Source organism: Stigmatopora nigra, chromosome 12, assembly GCF_051989575.1.
Source record: "Stigmatopora nigra isolate UIUO_SnigA chromosome 12, RoL_Snig_1.1, whole genome shotgun sequence".
In the NCBI taxonomy this organism is placed as follows: domain Eukaryota; kingdom Metazoa; phylum Chordata; class Actinopteri; order Syngnathiformes; family Syngnathidae; genus Stigmatopora; species Stigmatopora nigra.
Window position 1 is genome coordinate 6,163,617 of NC_135519.1, and position 22,304 is coordinate 6,185,920.

At 36.9% G+C, this 22,304-nt stretch overlaps 1 protein-coding gene across 2 annotated transcripts; it reads right to left on the minus strand.

Moving 5' to 3' along the window:
* Nucleotides 1–272: 272 nt before the first annotated feature.
* On the minus strand, nucleotides 273–22,304 carry plpp4 (phospholipid phosphatase 4). Of its 2 annotated transcripts, none has more exons than XM_077729671.1 (7): nucleotides 22,093–22,304; nucleotides 10,246–10,354; nucleotides 7,084–7,174; nucleotides 6,019–6,082; nucleotides 5,125–5,249; nucleotides 3,140–3,310; nucleotides 273–1,481 (listed from the first exon to the last, which is right to left on the minus strand). In XM_077729671.1, the coding sequence occupies exons 2-7, from the start codon at nucleotides 10,249–10,251 to the stop codon at nucleotides 1,273–1,275; spliced, it is 666 nt and encodes a 221-aa protein (XP_077585797.1). In that variant the 5' UTR covers nucleotides 10,252–10,354; nucleotides 22,093–22,304; the 3' UTR covers nucleotides 273–1,272. The 2 variants fall into 2 exon arrangements, with proteins under 2 accessions (XP_077585797.1, XP_077585796.1); XM_077729670.1 differs by lacking the exon at nucleotides 22,093–22,304 and adding an exon at nucleotides 18,322–18,771.

The following is a 22,304-nucleotide window of genomic DNA, read 5'->3' on the forward strand; positions in this document are numbered from 1 at the left end:
AATTGAAAGCCCATTCCACTCAACTCCAACAGTGGAAAACCACTTGTGTGTGCGCCTCTCATCTGAGACATGAACAGAAAAAAAAAACATTGTGTGTGGGTTGTGCTGTCAAAGTATTTTTTGGGTGGATGGAAATGAATGCTACTTTTTAACGCTCCGGAAATGATTGATTACTTGAAATGTTCCAGCAAACTGACTAAGGGTCAAACTTCATTAAATCATGCCTATCCATAGTTAAGGATGCTCTCACGGTTCCTTAATAACTAAAAACGATACGAATTTATGAGGATAAGTGGCGTAACAGTTTCATCAATCCTTCATTTTATGAACAATGAACAATTCAGAGTGCATAAATTTCATCAGTCTGTATTATTGTGCAATAAAAAGATAAATTAATTTTTTAATTATTTTCCAGACATTCCCACTGGTAGCGGTATGATTGTGAGTGCGAATGGTCGTCTACCTTTCTGTGTGCTTTACTGCTGATTGGTGACCAGTCTAGGGTGTAGTATTCCTTTCACTCAAAGTTAGTTGGGATAGAATTCAGCGAACCTCGCAACCCTTACGAGGATGCGTGGCATAGAAGAGGATGAATGATATTGGTTGGGCTAAAATAAGTAGGGTGATCTTGCCTGGATAAAACAGGGAATCATACTACATTGGTGTATGTCCTACAGCCAATCACATTGCAGTAGGGCCTGTTCCATCTTGAACCTTATTGGGATTCTTATCAAAGTCTGATGGGAGCTTAACATCAAGCTACCCTGGGGAAAAAGATGGTTTGATGGAAGTTACTAGCTTTGGGATGTGTTAGATATAGCACCATAAGATCACAAACATAAATACACAGTAAAGTCAGGGCTATCCCTTTTTCATTACACCTAAGGATGCAAAATACTTTCATGTGTTTATAACCCCGCTGCCAAAGATTGCCTCTTTAAGGATTCATTTCTAAACAGGGAATTTCAAGTAACAACAAAAACTATCAATTTAGCCCGTTTCCAGTTGCAATTGTAATGTTTCATATTCTTAAGATCTTGACATAGACGATATCAACATCAAGACTTTCACAGCTGCTAAGCAAGAATAGTATAAAACAGGTTCACGGAAAAAAAGAAAGTAGTCAAGACTGAGACGGAACAAAAGTGAATGGAGTGGCTTACTTGTCCACTGGAATGTACACGAGCCAACAGGTCACTGGGAATGTGGAGGTGGGCTGATTGGCTCATTTGGGGTGTTGATGTTGATGGTAGTCTCAGAGGTGGCCACTAGTCATAGTGGTGCTTCAGTCAAGCCCTCCAGGGGGAGGGAAGTGGCATTGTCAGTTGGCTGCTGATCCTCCTGAGGATGCGTTGATGTGTGAGTGCTGGCAGCCAGGCTGGCGTAGGCAAGGTGACAGTCCGAGTGCAGGAAAGGGGGGTAGTACTGGCGGTAGCTGATGTAAGCGAACAATAGTCCGATCACTCCTCCCACAAAGGCATCTGTGCAGTCACAGGAGGGCATATCATTTAAAAACAGTTCATTTTAAGTCTGATAACAATTCATTTTTCCGACCGCTTATGCTCATGTGGCCTATCCCAGTAGACAATAGGCAGTATACCCTAAATTCATGGCCAGTCAATCACAGTATAAAACAGAGTGCAACGGAATGCATTATTCTGCCTCAGGGTGTATATTCTTTGGAAAATCATGAAGATTAACTGGAAATTGAAAAGTTTTCTTTTTTTTACATATTACCGTCCATACATCACATCTGTTGGATTAGTATGGTGACTATAAAAAGACAGATTCTGAAGGAGTCACTTCCACGTTATGCAAAAAATATAGGCTCTTAGGTCCCATTAAAACTCTTAATTTTATTCTCCATCTGGCGGAAAAGAAAGATTTCAATTCTCAGGATTCAGAATCTATATAATGCATGAGCATGTTCAATGAATGTTTCATTGACTCCTGTCAAATATATTTAACAATCTAAGTTTTTATGCTATCAATTAATATGATAGCCTCTGAATGACAGTAACTGGAAGGCATAGCTGAGCCTCAAAAGACCGAGCTCACATAAAAAGTGTAGGTGGGGTGATTAGTATTTATCAAGCACACCTCAGCTGCCAGCCTAATGGTGTTTCCCAGCTTGTGTTTACACTGAGTGCAGACTGAGGCCCCTTAGGTTTAATGGGCTGCACCGTTGCTGCATATGGTGCTGGAAGAGGAAGGGGATAGCTTTTGTGAGAGGAACAAACAAATGGCAATGGGGCTTAGAATGGACAGTTTTTTTTATTTTTATTTAAAGACTGTCTTCTTTGGCACTTGAACTTGTGGCTGTCCTTTAGTTCATTAGGTAGTTTTGTTTTCAATTCCTCAGGGAAGCCCGAGTCTAGTTTCCTTCCTCTCTTATGTTCACACAATCTTTAGTTCTTTAGTGAAATGTATGTTTGATTAACACAGGGGTCATGCTATTATTTTTTTTTTTAGCTGATAAATATCATTTGAAATGCTGTCAACATAGAGTAGAACATCAGGGTTTTGCATTCACCGTTTTCTCTTTCATATTTAATGGGTGGAAATGCAAGTCTTTCTAGACAATGTACTAATGATTCCTACAAGCCGCTTAATCAAATACCCACTCACTTTCAGAGGATCAGTTTTATACTCCGAAGCAATTATCCTTGCCGCCCAGTAAAAAAAAAAATGCATGCTGTCACATATATATGACAAATCTGTTGGAAGGATTTCGGATTTTCCACGAGTCATTTTAATTCCTGTTCTGCTATACATCAGCTTGACATACCCGGGCATAAATTTTGTTTGTGTTGAGCATGTTGATGTTGGTTCTGTTTATTTTAACTTTTATGTCTGGCAGAATCCAAAGCAGAGTTGCTTTTATTTAACCCCTTGTTTTGTAAATAAACATAGTTTCTATTTTCCAACAAAGGTATCCATTAAAATAAATAACCTACTTAGGGGTTGAATTTAAACATAACTAATCCCAGATGAGTTTTTCTTTTCATCTCATGAATACGGTTGTGATTTTTATGTATATTTTTAATGGAACTAATAATGCACTGCTTTAAATCATGGATATTTGCAATCAGAACACAACCTAAAATTCCCATCCCATTTTTGGGGGTGTTTGACTGACCTTGCCAGTGGTGCTTGTAGTCACAGGTCCTGGATAAAGCAATCATCATGGCGCTGTAGAGGGGCAGTACCATGGCACAGAGGCGCCAGCTACGACCTCGACCCTGATCGGTAAAGCACTGCAGTTTGCCCGCTAGGTAGAAAGAAGTGAATCCAAGTCCAGAGAATGCAACTGCAACAGTAAACATGAACAGAGGCCAAGGTTCAAATACAATTGCTGTATTCAGTTTGTATCCATCCTTGTGCGATCAGTATTTTTGATACAACATTTCAATTTGTACCAGCATAGATGATTTCACCTTGGGATATAACAAGATCAATTTAACATTGGTTGTTATTTGGATGGACAGCCTTTGCTGTCAATGCAGGGTGCAAAACAAAGATCATTGCAATAGTACAAAGAATTAAGGTGGCGCCATCATACAAACAAAAGGCGTGAATTTTTCTTCAGTTCCCTAGGTGACTGTATGAGACACGGGATGGGGGTAGAGTTTGTCCTTCAAATTTGTAAGCTTCAAACTCATTATAAATGACATAACAGAGCCGTGTGAATGAGAATAGCAAAAGCTGGGTCAAGGATTTGTAGTTTAGCACTGAAGAAATATGGGCACATAGCATGATTTTGGATAAGAATGGCTTAAAGAAGCAGAACTGAAAAGCAGAAAATGATAAGGAATAGAAGAGAATAGTCCTTTATTCACCCATTCGATGGTGTAGTGGTTCATTCGTCTGACTATAGTGAAAGCAGCGTGGGATCAATTCGCAAATGGTTATGGTTTGATTGTGAATGCAAATGGATGTTTGTCTCTTTGTGTGCTCTATGATTGACTGGCGACCTGTCTAGGTAATTCATTTTAAGTCACCCACCTGGAACAGGTTAAAAAAACAAATAAAAAAAACATCTTTTATTAAATTTATGTGCACAAATTTCCATTCATAATTCAATTACATTAAGTTTTCCCAGGGATGTAATTTGCTTAAACAGACGACCAAGAAATATAATTCCTTATTGTGTGTTAACAATGCATAGACTTTAATTCCCATGTCAGTCTTTATACCAGACTCAATAGACATTACGCCTCCAGTAGAAGATGTACTTTTTACATTATAATAAATTTAAACTATTCAGGTCATTGAGGCTAAAATGGACCAATACCAATATACTGGGCTAATGGAAGACATCATCTCTCCATGCAATACATTTGACTGCCTCCAGACTTTGGCAACCCTTGGAATTGATTACTTTCCATGGCAAGGTGAAGACTGAACAGTTTTGGCAGAGCAACAATTTTTACATTCGACTCACAAACAAAAGGTCCGTTGTGGAAACTGTTAGTTATCTAAAGAGTTATTGCTGTGCAGTCTTTTCTCAGAACACACCACCTTGAAACATACAGAGCTGTTTGGAAGGTTATAAAAGCAGCCAAAGATAGATGCTCACAAGCTCTTTTGTCTTTTACAGGTAATCTATACCAGCAGCAGGGCATCTAGATTCCTAAATTATTTATCACCCGATGAAACTACTTTTCTTTTCATGCACACATTTCAGTCAGACAGCTTTGGGGAATAATCGGCAAACAAACACAAAGACATTGGAAAATAGTTTGTATTCAAAAGGATAGAAGTGCAAGGTTGACTTTCATCAACGCACTATTGTAGCTAACTCATCTCTGCCGCTTAGTTATAGTAGTTTTTTTCTCCCTGAAGAACTGTAATTTATTCATTCATTCATCTACCATAATGTGAACCCTCATGAGAGTTGCCAAAATCTGTCCAAGCCAACTTCGGGTGAAAGGCAGACTGTATCCGAGACTGGTCGCCACTCAGCCATAGGGCACACAGAGAGACAAATGACCATTCACACTCAATCATATTACCACTAGCGGGAATCAAGCCCATGCCTGCCCACACTAAAGTCAGGCAAGTGAAGCACTGCACCATTAAATATGAGTGTGTACACATGTGTGTGATTTGGCTGCTACTCACAAGAAGAATGGCTGCTGGGAAAACTCTTACGGCCCTCTAAGACAAGATGTGGCTCGCCAGTGCACTGCATCTTTGCATTCACTTGTCCATCTGGGAAGCATCGCTGGAAGTAATCAGGCCTTGGTCTGGGAGTCAAGTGCAATCATTAGACTGTGTTTTTCCATACACATTCATGCCCTGTATTTACCCACCCAAAAAAATTGGAACTCTGAGTGTTAGTACAATTTTCCACACTAAGGCGATAATTCTGTGTTGGACCTCCACATATATGAGTGGGGGAGCCCATCCAAGCTATTTTGGGACAAGAGGCAGCTGGTGCACTCTAGCCTTGTTGATACCCAATTGTAGACATAAAGTATCTTTGTTTGATTAACTGGACAATTACATGCCATCTTGCTAGCCTGCTTTTTCTATAGTGCATAAAAGGTAAAAGTATAGTACGCGAGGGATCATAACATTCCTAGCATTGTGATTATTTTTTTTACATCTTAGTTTTATTATTTCACTTTCTGTCTTTTTAATTTTCTAGAAATGTTAAACTCCAAACAGATGAAGACTTTAAAACAATTATTATGCATTTGGGGTGAATTTGGAAGAAGTTCATTCGCAACTAGCCCCAAATGAACATTACCCTGTTTTCAGTAATTCTGCAGGGCTTTTTTAACTGGAATATTTTTTCTTTACTTTTAAAAATGCTAAAATATGTATTGCAATATCATTTTTTTTATTATCACATTGTGAATAGTATTATTGGGTTGGCTTTTTTAATGTATAACACAAACAATGCATACTAAGCTGTGCTATAAATTGGGTTAGCAGTAGCTCCATCTGATCTGTCTGCATTATGTACATAAATCAATTTTTAAATCCTGCATTAAAACCCAGTTTGCATACCTTCCAACAATCAACTTGATAGTGTTGGTGAAAACACCGTTCAGGGCAAGAGCCAGCGACACTGCTGCAGGAGGGAACAATGCAAAGACACTGAAATATACATCTTATTGATATAGATCATTATTTCAAATCATACTTGTCCGTAAGAAACTGTAAAACATAGTAATCATCCACTAAGGTCTAAAATTGGTTTCACTTTCTCAGATAATGTTGCGCAAAAAAGAGAATTGATAATTAGTCGCAGGCCCAGGCAAAATATGAAAATAGTTTGATTTAAAGTCCAAAAAATACAGTAATAGTTACGTTTTTTTAGGGTACAGTTTACAGGCAAATGTAGCAATTCCCCAACAAATGAATCTGATGGCATTGCTGCTTCATTTTAACTTTGATAATGATGACAAAGAGCCCCTGTTGGTTAATCATGAGTGGAGATATAATCTCTAACTAATTAATATAAACTGTTTATATGTCAATTCAATTCAACCCATGTAGCCAGTAAAAAAATGTGTAAATGTTTCAGAAAAACTTGCTAATTTGGACAAACTGCTCAAATGAGGCATAATGTATCCGATGGGTTGTTAAAGTGAACAACTCCCATTTTGGCAGTGACTCTCATGCCACATGCCTTGTGTCATATTGAGCCCAGTTTGCTAATTATCATTGGGATGTTAGTACGTGTGTACTGGCACTATCCATAAAAAGACTGAGACAGTGTGGTGTACTAGTCTACTTTATAACTTCAACTTGGCATGAATAAAGTCATTTTTATAGTACCATCTAACCTCTGGTCAATTACCCATTGAAATTTTTGTTACTATGTTGTAAAGGAACCATAAAATCAAATGGAAAAAACTCAGTTTAATTTTACTCATCAAGTACATTCCAGATGTGTCGGTATTAGACTCAAATCTACTAAAATTGCAATGGCCTATATTCTGAAATATTACAATCATCTGAACAGTCTGAAAGTATACAATCATCGCATACAATTTTAGCATAAAAGGGGAAGGGACGAAGCTTTTAGTTAGATGATGAAATTTGCTCAAAATAATCAACTCCACTTACCTAAGCATGCTTCTTTAATTTCCGTCTTGTCTGTCCTCTGAATTATCTTCACCACAAATATCACCGCCAGTGGAGTCAGGAAAGAGATGGCCTGAAATAAATCAAGATGAATGGTGCACTGTTATTACATTGGCATTAGTCACATTGCTTGTTAAAATGAACAATATGAAATTACATCTGCCTCAGGGTATAATCTCCATCTATACTATATTCAATATTTAATTTTCAACCTGACACCTTAAGCAGGAAAAGCAATTCCTTTCATTGCATAGACCATTATTTTGACATTCGATTTTTTTCTTTGAAAACGGTTGCATTATTATAACCAAAAAAAGCATTTTATTATCATTTGTCATTGTTATTTTGTTTTCTTATGCATCCTTTCTATTCGGCAGTATGGTGTCAAGTGGTTACCACGTCTTCGTCACAGTTCCAAGATTAAGGGTTTAATTAATTTTAATTGGTAGGCTGATTGTAGATTGTGTGTGTGTGAATGTTTGTTTGTCTCATTGTCCCCAACGCCTATTTCCCAAAGTCCCCATGGAAATGTTCCAGCACTCCCTCAATGCTGTTGAGTGAATGAATGCATGTATTTTTTATTCCATTTATTTTTTGTGGCGTCAGGCAGAAGTAGTAGTAGTCCAAGATGGACATTTGCTTGTATCCATGGACTTGTTCTTTCTCAGGATTATAGAGGAGAGTGTAAATATAGATAGGGTTTTAAATTGAGGGTGTCACCTCAAGGTCCAGGTCCTTCTTCACCTTGACAGGATGATTCAGAGTCCAGATCACAACAGATACATCAACGTAGACACAACAATGGTCTACCTTTCTTTTGCTTAGCATTCTTTTGTAACTTTCAAATCACTCCATTTTTCTTGGACAGCAAAGTGTTGGAAAATGGGCCTTAATAACTTGGCTTCTGCTCATGATAACCACACGACTGTCTTAGCACATATGTTTATTAAAGCAACAGATTTTGAGTCAATGTGGGTCTTTTTAAGAAGAGATTTCAGAAGGAAATCTACAAAAAAAACCATTCGCTTTTATCTGTAACGCTAGTAAAACTTAAGGCGCTGTTATCATTCTGCTGTTTCCGTGCAAGGACAACCTAAGAGATGATTTATAGTGTGATGTAGGGCTTGTAAATAAACCAGATGGGTCTCAATTTATGTGGTCAGGGAACTACATTTAACTCCACTGTATCTGAGCACTAGTGTAGTGTACTTAATTGTATTTTACAGTACTAAATTGTTATGTACAGTATAATGGTATCACTAAAGGTCTGCATATTATGTTCAATGTGCATTAAAATGAAAAGTGTTACTAATTGGGTTAACCTTTTTAGGGAAAGTGACCACTATTTTTAACAGGTATTCAAAACTTGACTCTTAAGACCTTTTCCCCTTTATAAAGCAATTGACTATTTTTTTTCTTGTTGTCCAAGACGTATTATTTTGCTCTTTCAGAGTTAAAAAGACATCATTGGCGCAAGATGAAGATAAAAACTAAATACAAACCTTGTATATCACAACGGAAACTTCATGTTTATCTTCTCGGATGCGTGCATTCTAGTCAAAAACATTTTCTTTGCCCTCTGTGGCTCCCAAAAGTGTCGTCTCTTCCTAATCAATTGTTTCTCACCTCAATTTATGTGACAAAAAGCCCTTTCCATGTTTTTATAGTTTATATGTTCTGAGCTGTGCCCAATCTGCCAGAACTAAAGCTGTTAATTGGATATCCGGCGGAAAACAAGCAAACAAACAGGCTGTTGTTGCACATGAAATACATCATCCTGCCTTACCATCTTTTCTTTTGTCGGTGACTTGAAATTATGATTTTACGAACTTCTCCTTTGATTACAATTACAAGTCTGTTCTTACGTCACTTGATTTAGTTATATTTAATGCCTATTTAGTGTAAAACTATTAAAAAAATCTTATTGTGCTCTTTTTACTTGCATTCATTATTCATAGTGAGCTTTCTCATCCCCCATTTGAGCATTATGTTCAAACCTGATTTGAAATCAGTATTGTTTCTAGCCTGGAATGGGTTTTTTGTTTTGTTTTGTTTTCTTCAGGCAATATATATACGCACATAGCAAAGAAAAACACACAGTAAAATATTTTCAGCCAAGTGTAGCTCGAAGTATACAATTGCTTAATGAAATAATGCAAGAAAATATATAATTATAAAAAGAAAAAAAAAGAAACAGTATGCAGTATTTTAAATTGCATCAACATTTGTGCTCTTGACCAAAGGCTGCATAATACCTGCTGGTTCCCTGCATTCAAGCTGTTCTTCTCTTAAACCAATCTACTGCTACTTTTCTTCCCACTTGCCCTGCAGGTTTCTATCACACCAGTTCTATTACCAATCCCTCTTATCGCCACATGTTCACTGTTCCAGACTATAGTTCTATATAGCATATTAGTTGTTTAATATTGGCCCTGGCTTTTAGATGGCAATACATGGCAGAACGACTATTGGAAACATTCCATTTATTCATTCATTCTGGCCTGGGATCGAACCCTCTATCCATGACATGTGACCCAACGCGCTAACCACTCCTCCTCTAAACCTCAAGATTCCATTTAGTGAAGCTATAATCCCAATTGCGACATTTTGAAATTTCAAGGGGGCTTGAGTCAAAGTAAATTGGTGTCTTCCATGGAAACATGTTTACTATTAATATGTATGAATAAAACAAGTGTTATGGGAAAATAAATAAGGCTCTTGGCCAATATTTTCCATTACAAGCATATGTAGCACTTCAGTCTATAATGGGAAAAAGGATAATGTCTCCAACTCTCTGGGGAAAAGGATTTTCTCATGTTTAGGGTATTGTATTATAGTTGTCAGCTGACACATTATTGAGTTCAGGCCTTATAATAATCTTTCTAGACATCTTCCAAGCTTAGGCTTTTCCCATTTACACCACCAATATTAATCATTTCAAGCCATCCTTATCTTAAATACTAAGAGATGAGAATTCATAGCATTCATCATCCCAAATGAAGGCTTTTACCACTGCACAAATTAGTGAGAATTAAAAAGAAAAAAAAAGAAAGTGTTTCAGATAGAGAGAAATAATGATCAGTTCTATGGCTGCTAGCAATTCCACATTAAAAGGGAATTTATAATTACATAGCCGGTACTTACGAACATGACCCTTTTGGGAATGTGATCAGACTCAACTAGCGGATTCTTGTAGAGCCAAAGTTCTTCAGGCTGGATGACTCTTTCGAAGGGCTCCAAAAATTCCGTAAACCTGCAACAAAGATGACATATAAAGATTTTAAAGTATTAAAGATAGAGGTTAAAAATAATGAATGCCCCTTTTACTTTTAGGGCTCGTAATGTGTGTTACAAGGTGATTAAATTGAGGTCTTGAACAACAACAAAAAACACAGAGGCTTCACTACAGATCAGCGTCACTACAGCACCCTGCTGTCTCGTGCTCTCACAAGGGGGACAAATGAGCAGGACACTCCTGAGCCACCCATCGATATGTCAAAGTCGACCTTACTCACTGTCATCTCTGTAAAGGTTTGTTGTCATCTCATTTCAAGACAGTAATTTATTACACTCTTCTACATGTGATGTGTGAGGTGTTGTTTTAAAGTATTTAATTCAATTAAACCAGATCTACTGATGATGAGAAGATCAATGTGATTTATCACCTGTGAAAAGATTTTGAAATGTGGTAAAAAACATAAAATGTAGCTTTTTTTCCCCCCACGTACACTAATATTACGGATAACTTTTAGCACATTTATGCATGTTTTTTTGTAATTTAGTGCTGTTGATCATAACTGATAGTGAACTTCTTAATATAAAAATGTTTTTTTAGTAATACAGCACATTAAAAGTGTTGCCAAACTTTTTGTCTAGCTGTCACAGATGAAAAATGACTTAACAGAATAGCGACTAATGGTAAATTTGGTCATATCGTTGCCTTTTTTTAAAACTAATTCAACAATGTATAAAAGATTAAGATGAAATGCATTGCAGAGACAATGTGTGGCTTGGGAATTCACCTGAAAAATACCCATTCTTTGAAAATACCAAATAAGAGGCATCAAAAAGTGCACAAAATGGTTGTGTAATAACTCCCTAAGTAAAGTCAAGTAACTATGTTGGCCCGTCACTCCATTAGTGACACACAGCACGCGTCATTAATTACTCCATTTCCAAGATTGTGCTTTCAACAGCAGCTTTGTTCAGACATTAGTGGGCGGGAACATTATCAAGGTGCAAAAGTTGAAAACACAGATACACAGTAGCCCACACACCATTTAGCTTATGAAATAGTGACTTGGGTCCACCTGTCATTCTTTTAAGCTTTATCTCAAATTCAGTAGGTGGTGCTTCAGTGAGTTTGTTAACAACTCCCTCATGAGAAAGAAAAGAGATTTAAAAAAAAAAAAAACTTCACCAGCATAATGCTTGAACAAACGTAGTTCAAAAGGACTGAGAAAAATAAATAATTGGTAAATATATTGATCATTTACTCTCATCAACAGCTAGAACATTATCAGTACTATGGTGGCAATGTATGAATTATTTTCTTATTATCGTCTGTTAATTCCGTTTATAAGAATTTAAAGAAGCCATGGTGATTAAATTTGTTCCCCCACAGGATATTTTGTATGTGGTTATTTGTATATGACAATCACTTAATAATATTTTGAATGATGGATTGATATTGTCATGATTTAGGTTTGCATGGATTAATATGAGACAGGCTCATTAATCTTCATTGATTGCAAACAACATGATGCTAATGGCATCATAACTAATTGACTCAAACATTTTGTCTGAAATTCGGAGAAAGACGCATTCCATCAGATCAATTTCTGAAAACTTGACTTGACACTAACTGGAATTACCTTGTATTGTAATATTTCTATTGATGTTAATTAAATTCCATTCTGTTCAGGTTATTATCAGCAACCAACCTCGCTCACCCTTCATTCTTCGAATTTGTACCCAATTATCCTTGACGAAACCAAACCAGTCTAAGAGGAGTTCCCTTGGCTAGAGATTCAATTTTAGATCAAGCCTCATTTATCCTTCTTAACAAGAAAAATTAAAATAAAGACTTGAATACAATCTACACCTTCTCGCATATGAAAAAATGACTCCACCATTGTTATATTTTGCAAGCTTTCTTGAAAGCAGACGGCTTTTCCCACAAGACGGTCAAGCGTGGACATTAATGAATACAATAATGACGCTTATTTTTTATAGTGACACATAGATAGACATGATAGACTGCAAGCTTGACCTGCTGTGAAATAATTGGAACTACCCAGCGAGAACAAGAAAGTGTTTGGGCTTTGTAAAAATTGTGTACTATGCTACATATACAATAATCAGTGGTACAGTGATGTACTTCATCCTTACATAGTTGAGAAACGGGATCCCCAAGATGGCTACAAAGACCAAGAGGCCTTAACTCATCTCTAGATGCTGGCTACCTGGGGCGCACTTTGTCCTTGTGTATCAGCATTTGTTTGTTTTGTATACAGAGGAAAGCCTAATGACTTCTCCAAGCTCCACAACGTCATAAATCATGCCGTTAAAAGTTTTCATGTAAAAGTGAAGTTGTTTGAAAAGCTTAAATGCAAGTTTTGTTTTCTTAAAACACTTTTCCTCCACAAAACTAGTGTATGACGTTGTTTCTTTGTCATATTACATCCAGCCTTTGTTGAACCTATTCCAGAAAAAAGAATGATGATCAAAAACATGACGGATAAGAATATAACACTGTAAAATGACTTCAATTATGAGCAAAAATTGGGAGTGTTGCAATTTTTGTGATACCAGGACTGTTTATTCCGGTTTTATTTTTTAACCCGCCACCTATTGTGGTTAATCAGCAAACCAGTAGACGTGAGACGAACAAAACATTACAAAAGATCAAAATTGCTATGTATGAAAATTACTGGCACTTATTTTATCCTTTTAGTGTGAGCAACTGTCCTTATGGACCGCTGTGGTAATGGCCATAACCCTATTTTACTATCATTATACATCATTAAAGTAGTTGGTTGTTGCCATGGCAATGAGAGAAATGCAACATCCTTATTACAAGACAGTGAATCCAAATAATTTGAAAAATGGACCTGATAAATGATAGTTATGCCAGCATGATATCCCATACTGTATATCTCAATTAATTTCAACCAATTTCCGAAGCAAGGTAATTCAGTTGCTGTGACCTTTTCACACCCAGAAGTCTCTCTACATTTCCTGTTCATCTTCATTAGAGTCCTGCAAATAGGTCATTTTATCTTGGTTAGCCAATTTTCAAATCTACTCGATAGTCCACAATAGAGGAGAATGATTTCTCAAGATTTCTATCCCCGCCCGCGGGCCGATACAAATTTGTTCAATTTACCGGAACTCATTATCAAGAATACATTTTCAAAAGGTTGACAATGCACAGCGGACACGCGTCGATCTGAAATCAGCGTGTCTACGCTGGGGTGCAATCAAATGTCTCGAGCTCTTATTAAAAATCTGTCAGCTAGTTTAATCAACAAGCTCAATGAGGATAAGGGATTACACAATGGTCCAAAAGTCACCCTGAGAAGTTGTCAGATTAAATGTATTACCATAGACTTAGCATTTGTGGGTTCAATCATTGTTACACTCTGCTGACATATTCACAATTATGTGGATACATGACACATTTGATTACACCTCATGAGGGAAAATCAGTTTTAGGGAAATTGACTGAGCTGACCATCTGTTTCATTAGGGTTGGAAAGGACTTTTCTCATAGGCAAATATTTCTCTATGTCCATCACTATGTATAGATAGATATGAACTAAGTTATTGCATTTATTGTAGGCACTTTTGGGTGCTTTAACAGATATAAAAGACAATGATAAATTATGTTCATCAACTTCATGTTTTTCATTAAAATTACTTTTCTGGCATTTAGAGAAAATCTATTCGATCATTTTATAAACTTGTAAGAAAATTGATGAAGTTAATATCATTTATTGTCAATATACATATATAGCTGCAAATGATCCCATTGTGAGTTATTTTTATAATTGTTTTGTTATATCACAGCTGGTGTTACATGCTGTGTGACCATCTGTTTTGCCAATAATGGAACATTCTGTGGCTGATCATTACAGCATTTATGAAAAGAATAACAAGTTTATGCAATGCAATGTTAAGGAAAAAGAGAAATTGGAAGGTAACGTTTCATTTTAATCATTTATGTCCAACACTGTCAAATTTTTGGAATTTATTGGTTTCTCACCCATGACCGACATATGAAAGCAATATTTGGAATCTTTCAAAATGTGGTCTAAAACGCTCCATTGCATAGGAAAATGCAATCAAATCTACATTCTATGAAGGTTTAGGAGTAATAAAGGCATTTTCAAAGAGAATATGGACTTCCAGGTTCTATTTATAGAGGGAGTTGTGAGACAAGTGTGTATGTAATTGGATGGAGCCTCTTTCATCAACTCCAGATCTCACTTTGCACAGATAAGAGCAATGGGATGGATAAGAGACAAAGACAGGAATGACAGTGATATAATGAGAGTTGGGGGGTATGTACTTTGAAAGCATCTATGTGTACGTGTGTATTTTCCACAGTAGAAGAGAGAGAATTAGAATGACATTTCTGATTTTGATCGGAGAAAGATGCTTCCTCCTTGACAGAAAATGGGTGACCTACCAAATTTCTAGGTTATGCAAGTCTAGGCGAATGGACAAAGTACAATTCTACCAAGAAATACACAAGTGCATTCATTTTTACTTCCACTCACATTCACCTGATGAATGTAGAGGCTACATTGGATAACAGCTTATTCAAAAAGCAAGCTGATTGTGTTGCTCAAGGACTTATTTCTGGAGGATTAGCACAAAAAAAGCAGACATAAAGATGCCAAAAACATGGAGTGTCTTTGTAGCTTGGATAAGATTCATCATAATTGTAGCCAGGTTTCAAAGTTACCTTGTTATTTTACATCTCCACGAATATTAAACAAAATTCCAATTTTACTGAGGTTGTTCTGTGATTGGCTGGCTACCAATTGACGATAAGTGGTTGAGAAAAAGAATGAATGAAACTTTACTGAAGTAACAAAATATCCTGTTTCTCTTAAGTAATCCCAATAAAGTCAGATAAAATCAGACCAACGGTGTAAATGCACTTTAAATTATTTGATTCTTCTCTTAAAAGCTCCCATAATGACAAAGACTGAATAATTTAGAATGTGAACACCATGAAGAGCTCGATAAATAATGCAAGAACATTATTAAATGTACTCAACAAGCATAGTCTTATCTAGTAAAAATCAGAGCTGAATCAAGAAATAACTTTTGATTGACGCAATTAGCGTAGTTTTATTTAACAATGCTTTGGTTTAAATGTAATGGTGTTTCTAGCTGTGTTATTTCAAACTGTAATTCTGGCCTGCAATTTACAATATGTTGCATTCCATCTTGTTTGTAATCTTCAAACAAAGCTAATTAAAATGGTTATTCAACATTGCCATAAATTCAAGTGGTGTTAGGGCTCACTGCTATATCACAGAAAAATCAATACATGATCGCAGCTGGGGGTCACATCTGTCGCACGATTGTCTTCTTCTGTAAATGTATGTTTAGAGATAACTCGTACATTGTCCCCGCAAAACCAAGATTGGATGCCATCCAATTTTGTTTCTTGTATGCCAGCTGCCAGAATAATAAATCCTAAAATATGTTGCATCATGAAATAAGAGCAACAAAAAATAAGATGACTACAGTGATATATAAAATTCAAATTATTATGTTCAAATTTAGTTCAAAATGTATTGATCGTTAAAGGGACAGTATTTATGAAGCTTGTCTTTTTGTTTTTTTTTTGTTGTCATGTTTTGTTCTGACAACAATAAAACTCATCTATATTGAATTTATATGAAAAATAAAGTATATCTGATATAGTTTTTATGTCATCTTTCTAATTTTTTGCTCTAAACGCAATACATTCAGTAACTTCAGTAACCCTTATTGTTAGCAAAAATGGATCGATTCTATTTTAATGCTATCTGTAGCACATTTAAGTTTGCAATGATTTTGGCCCCCCCATTTCATTTGCTGCTATCCCCTCACCAAGCACTAACCTATAAAACATGAAATCCATGAGCTAACCTAACTGCAAACAACCTCAATTTTAACTGTCCCCTTTCTTTTCTCCATGCATTCATTGTCTATATTGAGACTTTCAAGAATGAACTAAAATACACAGCAAAAAATACAAATACTTTCTTAGCTGTTATCTTTGAAAGCTTTCAGATATGAATGTATTTCCATTTAGATGGGATGATTTTATGACACTGAAATTATGTTTGGCTCCTCAGGTGCTTCGCAAGTTGGTCCGACAAATGAGGATCATGCGCAATCTCTGTCACTGAAAGCATTGCATGGCCTGAAGTCAAGGCAAACCAAACCTAATATACCTCAAATGAAAAAAATCTTGTCTAACAAAAGTGGAGTGTATGGCAATCATTACTCTCAGGCTACAAATGGCACTGACTTTTCAAGAGCATAAAGACACTAATATGATATCCACTCAAGCCCACATTATATCTACACAGTACAGGGAAACACTGCATAATTGTAGTCCGACAGTCAATAAATTTACAATGTATTTATTAGCAAGGCGCAAGAGGAAGTCACGGGAGTTCACCCAAGTCCACATGGGTTTTGGAGAAAGCGTTCAACCATGTTCCTTTTACTTCTGCTGTTGCACTCAGGAGAGAAAATGTGGCGAAAAACCCAATTCAAAAATCAAGACCTTAGCTGCACCCTTGAGGCGGATTTCAGGTCTCCAAATGATTATGATCGTGCTGTCTTCATATGGCTTTAAACCGTGACACACCACAGCAAATCAGACACCAATGTGAATCGCGCAGAGGGAACAAAACAGGCTCATCGCGACACTTGAGCGGAATAGCAGAATGAATTCCCTCTGACATATTCCATTACTCAAGACCACTGTGAATGCACCACATAAGGCTGTTGGCTGTGTAATCCTTTTAGCAGGGAGACAGATCACCTAGCCCAAGGACACGTTTTAACAAATTCAATATTAGGGGAGCGTATTTTGGACTTTTTGCCATTATCAAACTATCCATCAATTCATTTTCATAAACGGCATGTCTTAATTAGTGTCATGGGTGTACTGTTGGATGTCTTTGATCAAGACTGGGTACGTTTTTAACTGCTAACCACCAAGTTCCAAGGCATATTGGCACACACAACCCATTCCAATTAACTATGTGCAATTTCAAGTGATATTTTACATGATTTTGCAATGTGGCATCCCCAGAGAAATCTTGCAAACTCTACATAGAAAGACTTGGCAGATATATTCAGAACTGCCCACTCGCCATCTATTGAAGAAGAAAATAATTGAAATTTGGCTTTCTGCCATTGCTTGCAAACCCAGTCTGAGATCGAAGAAGAAGTAGCTTTCAGGGATTCCTCTACCATGTTAGAGACAACAACTAAGGTCTTGCACTTGTACATAGCATTCAAGATTCGGATATCCATGAGAGTCAGTGTTATAGTGTAACAGTACATTTGACTGTGGTATGAATATCAGTGTATTGTCTGTTTTGATATGTACTCTGTGTTTAACTGGTGACCAATCCTTGGGGTTATCTGCCATTCCTACCAAGTCTAATGGAAGAGGCTTTCCACTGCTGTGTACAGAATAACACACACTGGATGGGTGTTTGTGTATGAAGAAAACAGCATTAACATTACTGACTGATTTCGATTATGCCCCAGGTCAAGTCTCTTTCATTCCACCAGGGCATCCAATTACTCACGTAAACGTGCATGTTGGACAGCTTCCTCAAATTATATTCAATTAAATTAAAGCCTGCCTGCCTTACTGGTTTCCAGAAGGTATATGCGTATACCTATGTATATTTTAAGAATAACTGGTATTTTACATTTTATATTATTTGTCCTCCTCATTTTCTGCAATATTTTTCGATTTTCTTTTTGCAACCTGTTTGCTTCTCGCATGGGGTCCTGAAATTGCTGTCCATGGTTCTGAAGTGATAGAGAGCGCCTCTTGGTGGTGTAAATTGATCAATACAGCACACGGGAGTCTAACACATGCAGTTGACGCCTCGAAGTACCTAAGTAAAAGCATCTTTCAAAAGATATGATTTGACATTGGTGAAAAAAATGTAGTTTACTTACGCAAAAACTCCAAAGAGCATAACTCGTACACCAATCTCCAGTGCCAGGTCACGCACGGTTTTCCTTCTGTCTGGCGATGGCACATTCATGGTTCTGTCTCAACACGTCAAGTGTGGCGAATAAAAGGTGGTGGTGGTGGTGGTGGTTCTACGTCCACCTTTCAATGTTTACGTTTGTAATCCACCAGTGGGTTGAAGAAAAATGACAGTTGTTCCAATCACACGCAGTGAGCTTCCATCACGACACCTGAAGTCCTTTTTTTTTGTCTTTGTTCTATCCTTCAAGTCCTTCAAGCTCCCTCCTACTTGTCCTCTCCGGGGATTCTTTTGATTGGAAATGTGATTGTGACTGCCACCAGTTGGCCAACTTCAACTCTTCTTTTATCTTCCACTCGTTGAAGATCACACATACCCAGTTAGGGAGGAGGAGAATGAGTCTCATCTCTCTCTCCCTCCCATCCCCTCCTTCCCTCCATTCCTCCCTTCCTCTCTCTCTCCCTCCCTCCCTTTCTCTCTCTCTCGCTCTCACTCTCGCTCTCACTCTCGCTCTCTCTCTCTCCCCCTCTCTCTCACCCTCCCTTTCTCTCACCCTCCCTTTCTCTCTCTCTCCCTTCCTCTCTCGCCCTCTCCTCTCCCTCTCTCTCCCTCTCTCTCTCTCTCCCTCTCTCTCTCCCTCCCTCTCTCTCTCCCTCTCTCTTTTCCCTCCCTCTCTCTCTCCCTCTCTCTCTCCCTCTCTCTCCCCCTCTCTCCCTCTCTCTCCCTCTCTCTCTCTCCCTCTCGCTCTCCCTCTCTCTCTCCCTCTCTCTCTCCCTCTCTCTCTCATAAACTTCAATTCTTCACACATAAGACTATTAAACGAGTTGAAAACAAAAAACACAATATTATGTGATACATATGCTTGAGTTATCACTAAAAGATATTATACATTACATACAACAAATATTTTCTGGTCTTTTCTGTTATGTGAATGTATTTTAATCAATTCCATCCAAAAATATATTTTTTTCTGTAGACTTTAGTCTTACTGAGCCTAAAGATTTGATGAGGATTCCCCCCTGTTTTGACTAATGGATGAAAGGAATAGATAAATGTGTCCAGTTAAGCAATTCAACTGTACTTGTCTGAATCATTCATGATAGTGTGGCCACTTCCAAAAAAAATAAAAAATTGGATAGCCTGTTTGGTGCACCTCGCGCCTACTTCTTATCTCATCAGGGTCTGTTAAGCTGGACTTTGATAAAGGAACACTGCCAGTTTACCTACAAGCCATGGGCCCTTGCCAGTACTTTGTGGACATGCATGAATATTTGATAAGCCATAAAACTTGTTTTCCAGATGCTATTGCCAACATTGACATGTATACCCATTTACATTAACATAAAAAAATCTGTGAGGCCTTAAGCACTTTTTCATCATTAAATTTTTGGAGATGTGTGATGTGTTTATTTGCTACATTGATTCTTCCCAGAACCTAATTTGTTTCACAATACGTGTCTTTTTGAAGTATACAGTTGTGTCCTCCAACAAAAGTATATTAACCTGAATACCTCACATAATTCCTTCTAGAATTAAGTTTGACATGTGTTACATATTTCAGCAAATTAAAGTTAAAGTGAAAGTACTTGTAATATCCTCAATGCCAAAGTGACTCATCATTCTGCAGGGGGATTAATTCAATAGAATCCCTTTGTTCATTATACATAGGCAAGTTGACTCTAGAGAGCATTTCTCACACTCGCTATTTTTAAATCCGTTCCACACTTAAAATTTGTATAGCCATAAATGAATTAATCGACTTGTAAAACTCATCCACCTGAAACGTTGAAGGTATATTAGAATCATACAAAACAATGATATGCTTCATATGATATGTTGCTTGTTACATTCCACAAATTTCGGAGGGAAGACATTACAAAATGTCTACAATTTGCAATCTAATATGTCTCATTAAGTTGGTAATGCTATCAACCTCAATTGCAGGTTAATATTGTCAAAGACTTGTCATTATTGATCAAGACAAGATTATGGGTCTTCAAGCTTGGGATAGAGACTAAAGTTAATGTTATTGCAGTGAAATTGATGACTCGTCTGACTTTAATGACACAGTTAACACACCAAAGTGTCAATACAGTAACTGATCGGCTTCTGTTCAGGTTTTAATTTGGCCTTTCTCTGTGTGAAGTTGTGTATTAACCTTTTTTTTCTTTGCTATAATAGTGTCTCTTGGCCCTCTAAAGCAAGTTGCTGGGAATGTTTTGTGCAAGCTGTTTTATGACTATGATAAATAACTGGTCCTGGCCCTGAAGCAGTGTTAAAATAAATGCACATCCATAATACAAATTGCATCCCAGGTGAGGTGCATTTGAAACGTAGACTTAATAAAAATATATTTCTTGTGGTCAGTGTCTCAATTATTGCATATACCAGCAAACTATTCTGTATATATTTACACTCATAAAACAGTTTTTTTTGTTCTACCTCATCCTACATAGTAGTTTCCAAAAAAATAAGAATACTGTATTTATTCAAAGCAAATTGAGTATGAGTTTTAATGATTAACATTTAAAGGATAATGGACAGCTTTGCACGACAATTTAAAATCAAAAGTGTGTGTAAGGCTTTGTCTGCTATGCAAAAAAATCCTTGTGGAGAAATGATTAGACACACAACTATGGAATATATCAAAGTATCCCAATGGGATGAAACAAACAAACAAGTGTGTAACATGCTGTTATTTTACATCAAACAACCAAGACCTAATGACATCTTACAGTGGAATTTAGATAATGGCAAGAGGCACTCTAACAGTTGAATGTGGATTATGCTTTTGATAGTCGTTTAGCAATAAAATAAATGACAAAACGCTGTAGTGGTGCCAGTTTTTGTCGCCTGAACTCTTCTCAGCTTGCAGGGCCTTCCACATGACAGCTGCTTGGTCATTAGAACTTAACTGCACTGCTATGGCCCTCTTTCACTTTGTGCATAAAACTGCAGCTGTTCAATGTTGAAACAGGTGTTACATATCCATAATATGAACACGGTTAAACAATATATTTCATAATGTATTTTGTGAAATCTGAGGTTGAGTTAATAAGACTCATCTTTAAATTTGTCATGTATTTTCTTACGGTGAGATTCATTAATAGTAGCAACTAATACTATAAGAATCAGAAAAATGGCCTCGACAAAAAAGGAACAACAAACGATATAGTAAGCTTTCACATTCTTTGAGAATATGATAAAATATTGTGTAGTAGAGGTCAATTTTAAGAGTAAGATTAGTTTCTTTTAGCAAATATTTCACAGGGGAATAAAAACAAGGGTCCCTTGGTCATAGGTAAATCCTTTTCCTAGAATAAGATCACTTTTATTCATAGAATTGTGACTATAGTAGTCTGATAACAGCCAGTTTTTGCAGTAAATTTATTAACCACTAGAGGGAAGCACGATACAAAATAAATCCATGGAAGGATTATCCAATTTATAATCTCCATTAAAAAAAAATGCAACGACTTTTTGTCAATATTAAGAAACTTACCACTTAAAAAACATCAAATCAAAACAAATATACACCTGTTATAATTTTTTGTTTTTGTTAATTTTAATTAATTATAAGTCTAATGTTTAAAAAAACAACACATAAAAATGTCATATTTTTCATTTCCAAGAATTTGCATTTTCAATGAATTAGAAAATGCAATCTAAAAGGTGGTAAATTCCCCAGTACTTTTTTAATTTTTAACTTTGAAGACCCATGAGAAGCACACAGTACCTGCACCCATGTATTTCCTTGCAGTTCTTTTGCAGCACGGCGGGGTGCACAATGGGTGATGACCAGGGTGAGGTGCGCGATGATCAAGGCAAGGTGGTGGGAGAGATAGTGTAGGGAGGCAGGGAGGGAGAGAGGGAGGAAAATAGGGGAGCACATTCTTGGTGAGGCATCACAGCGGGACAAGAGATCCAATCTAGAGGTTGTCAGCCGGA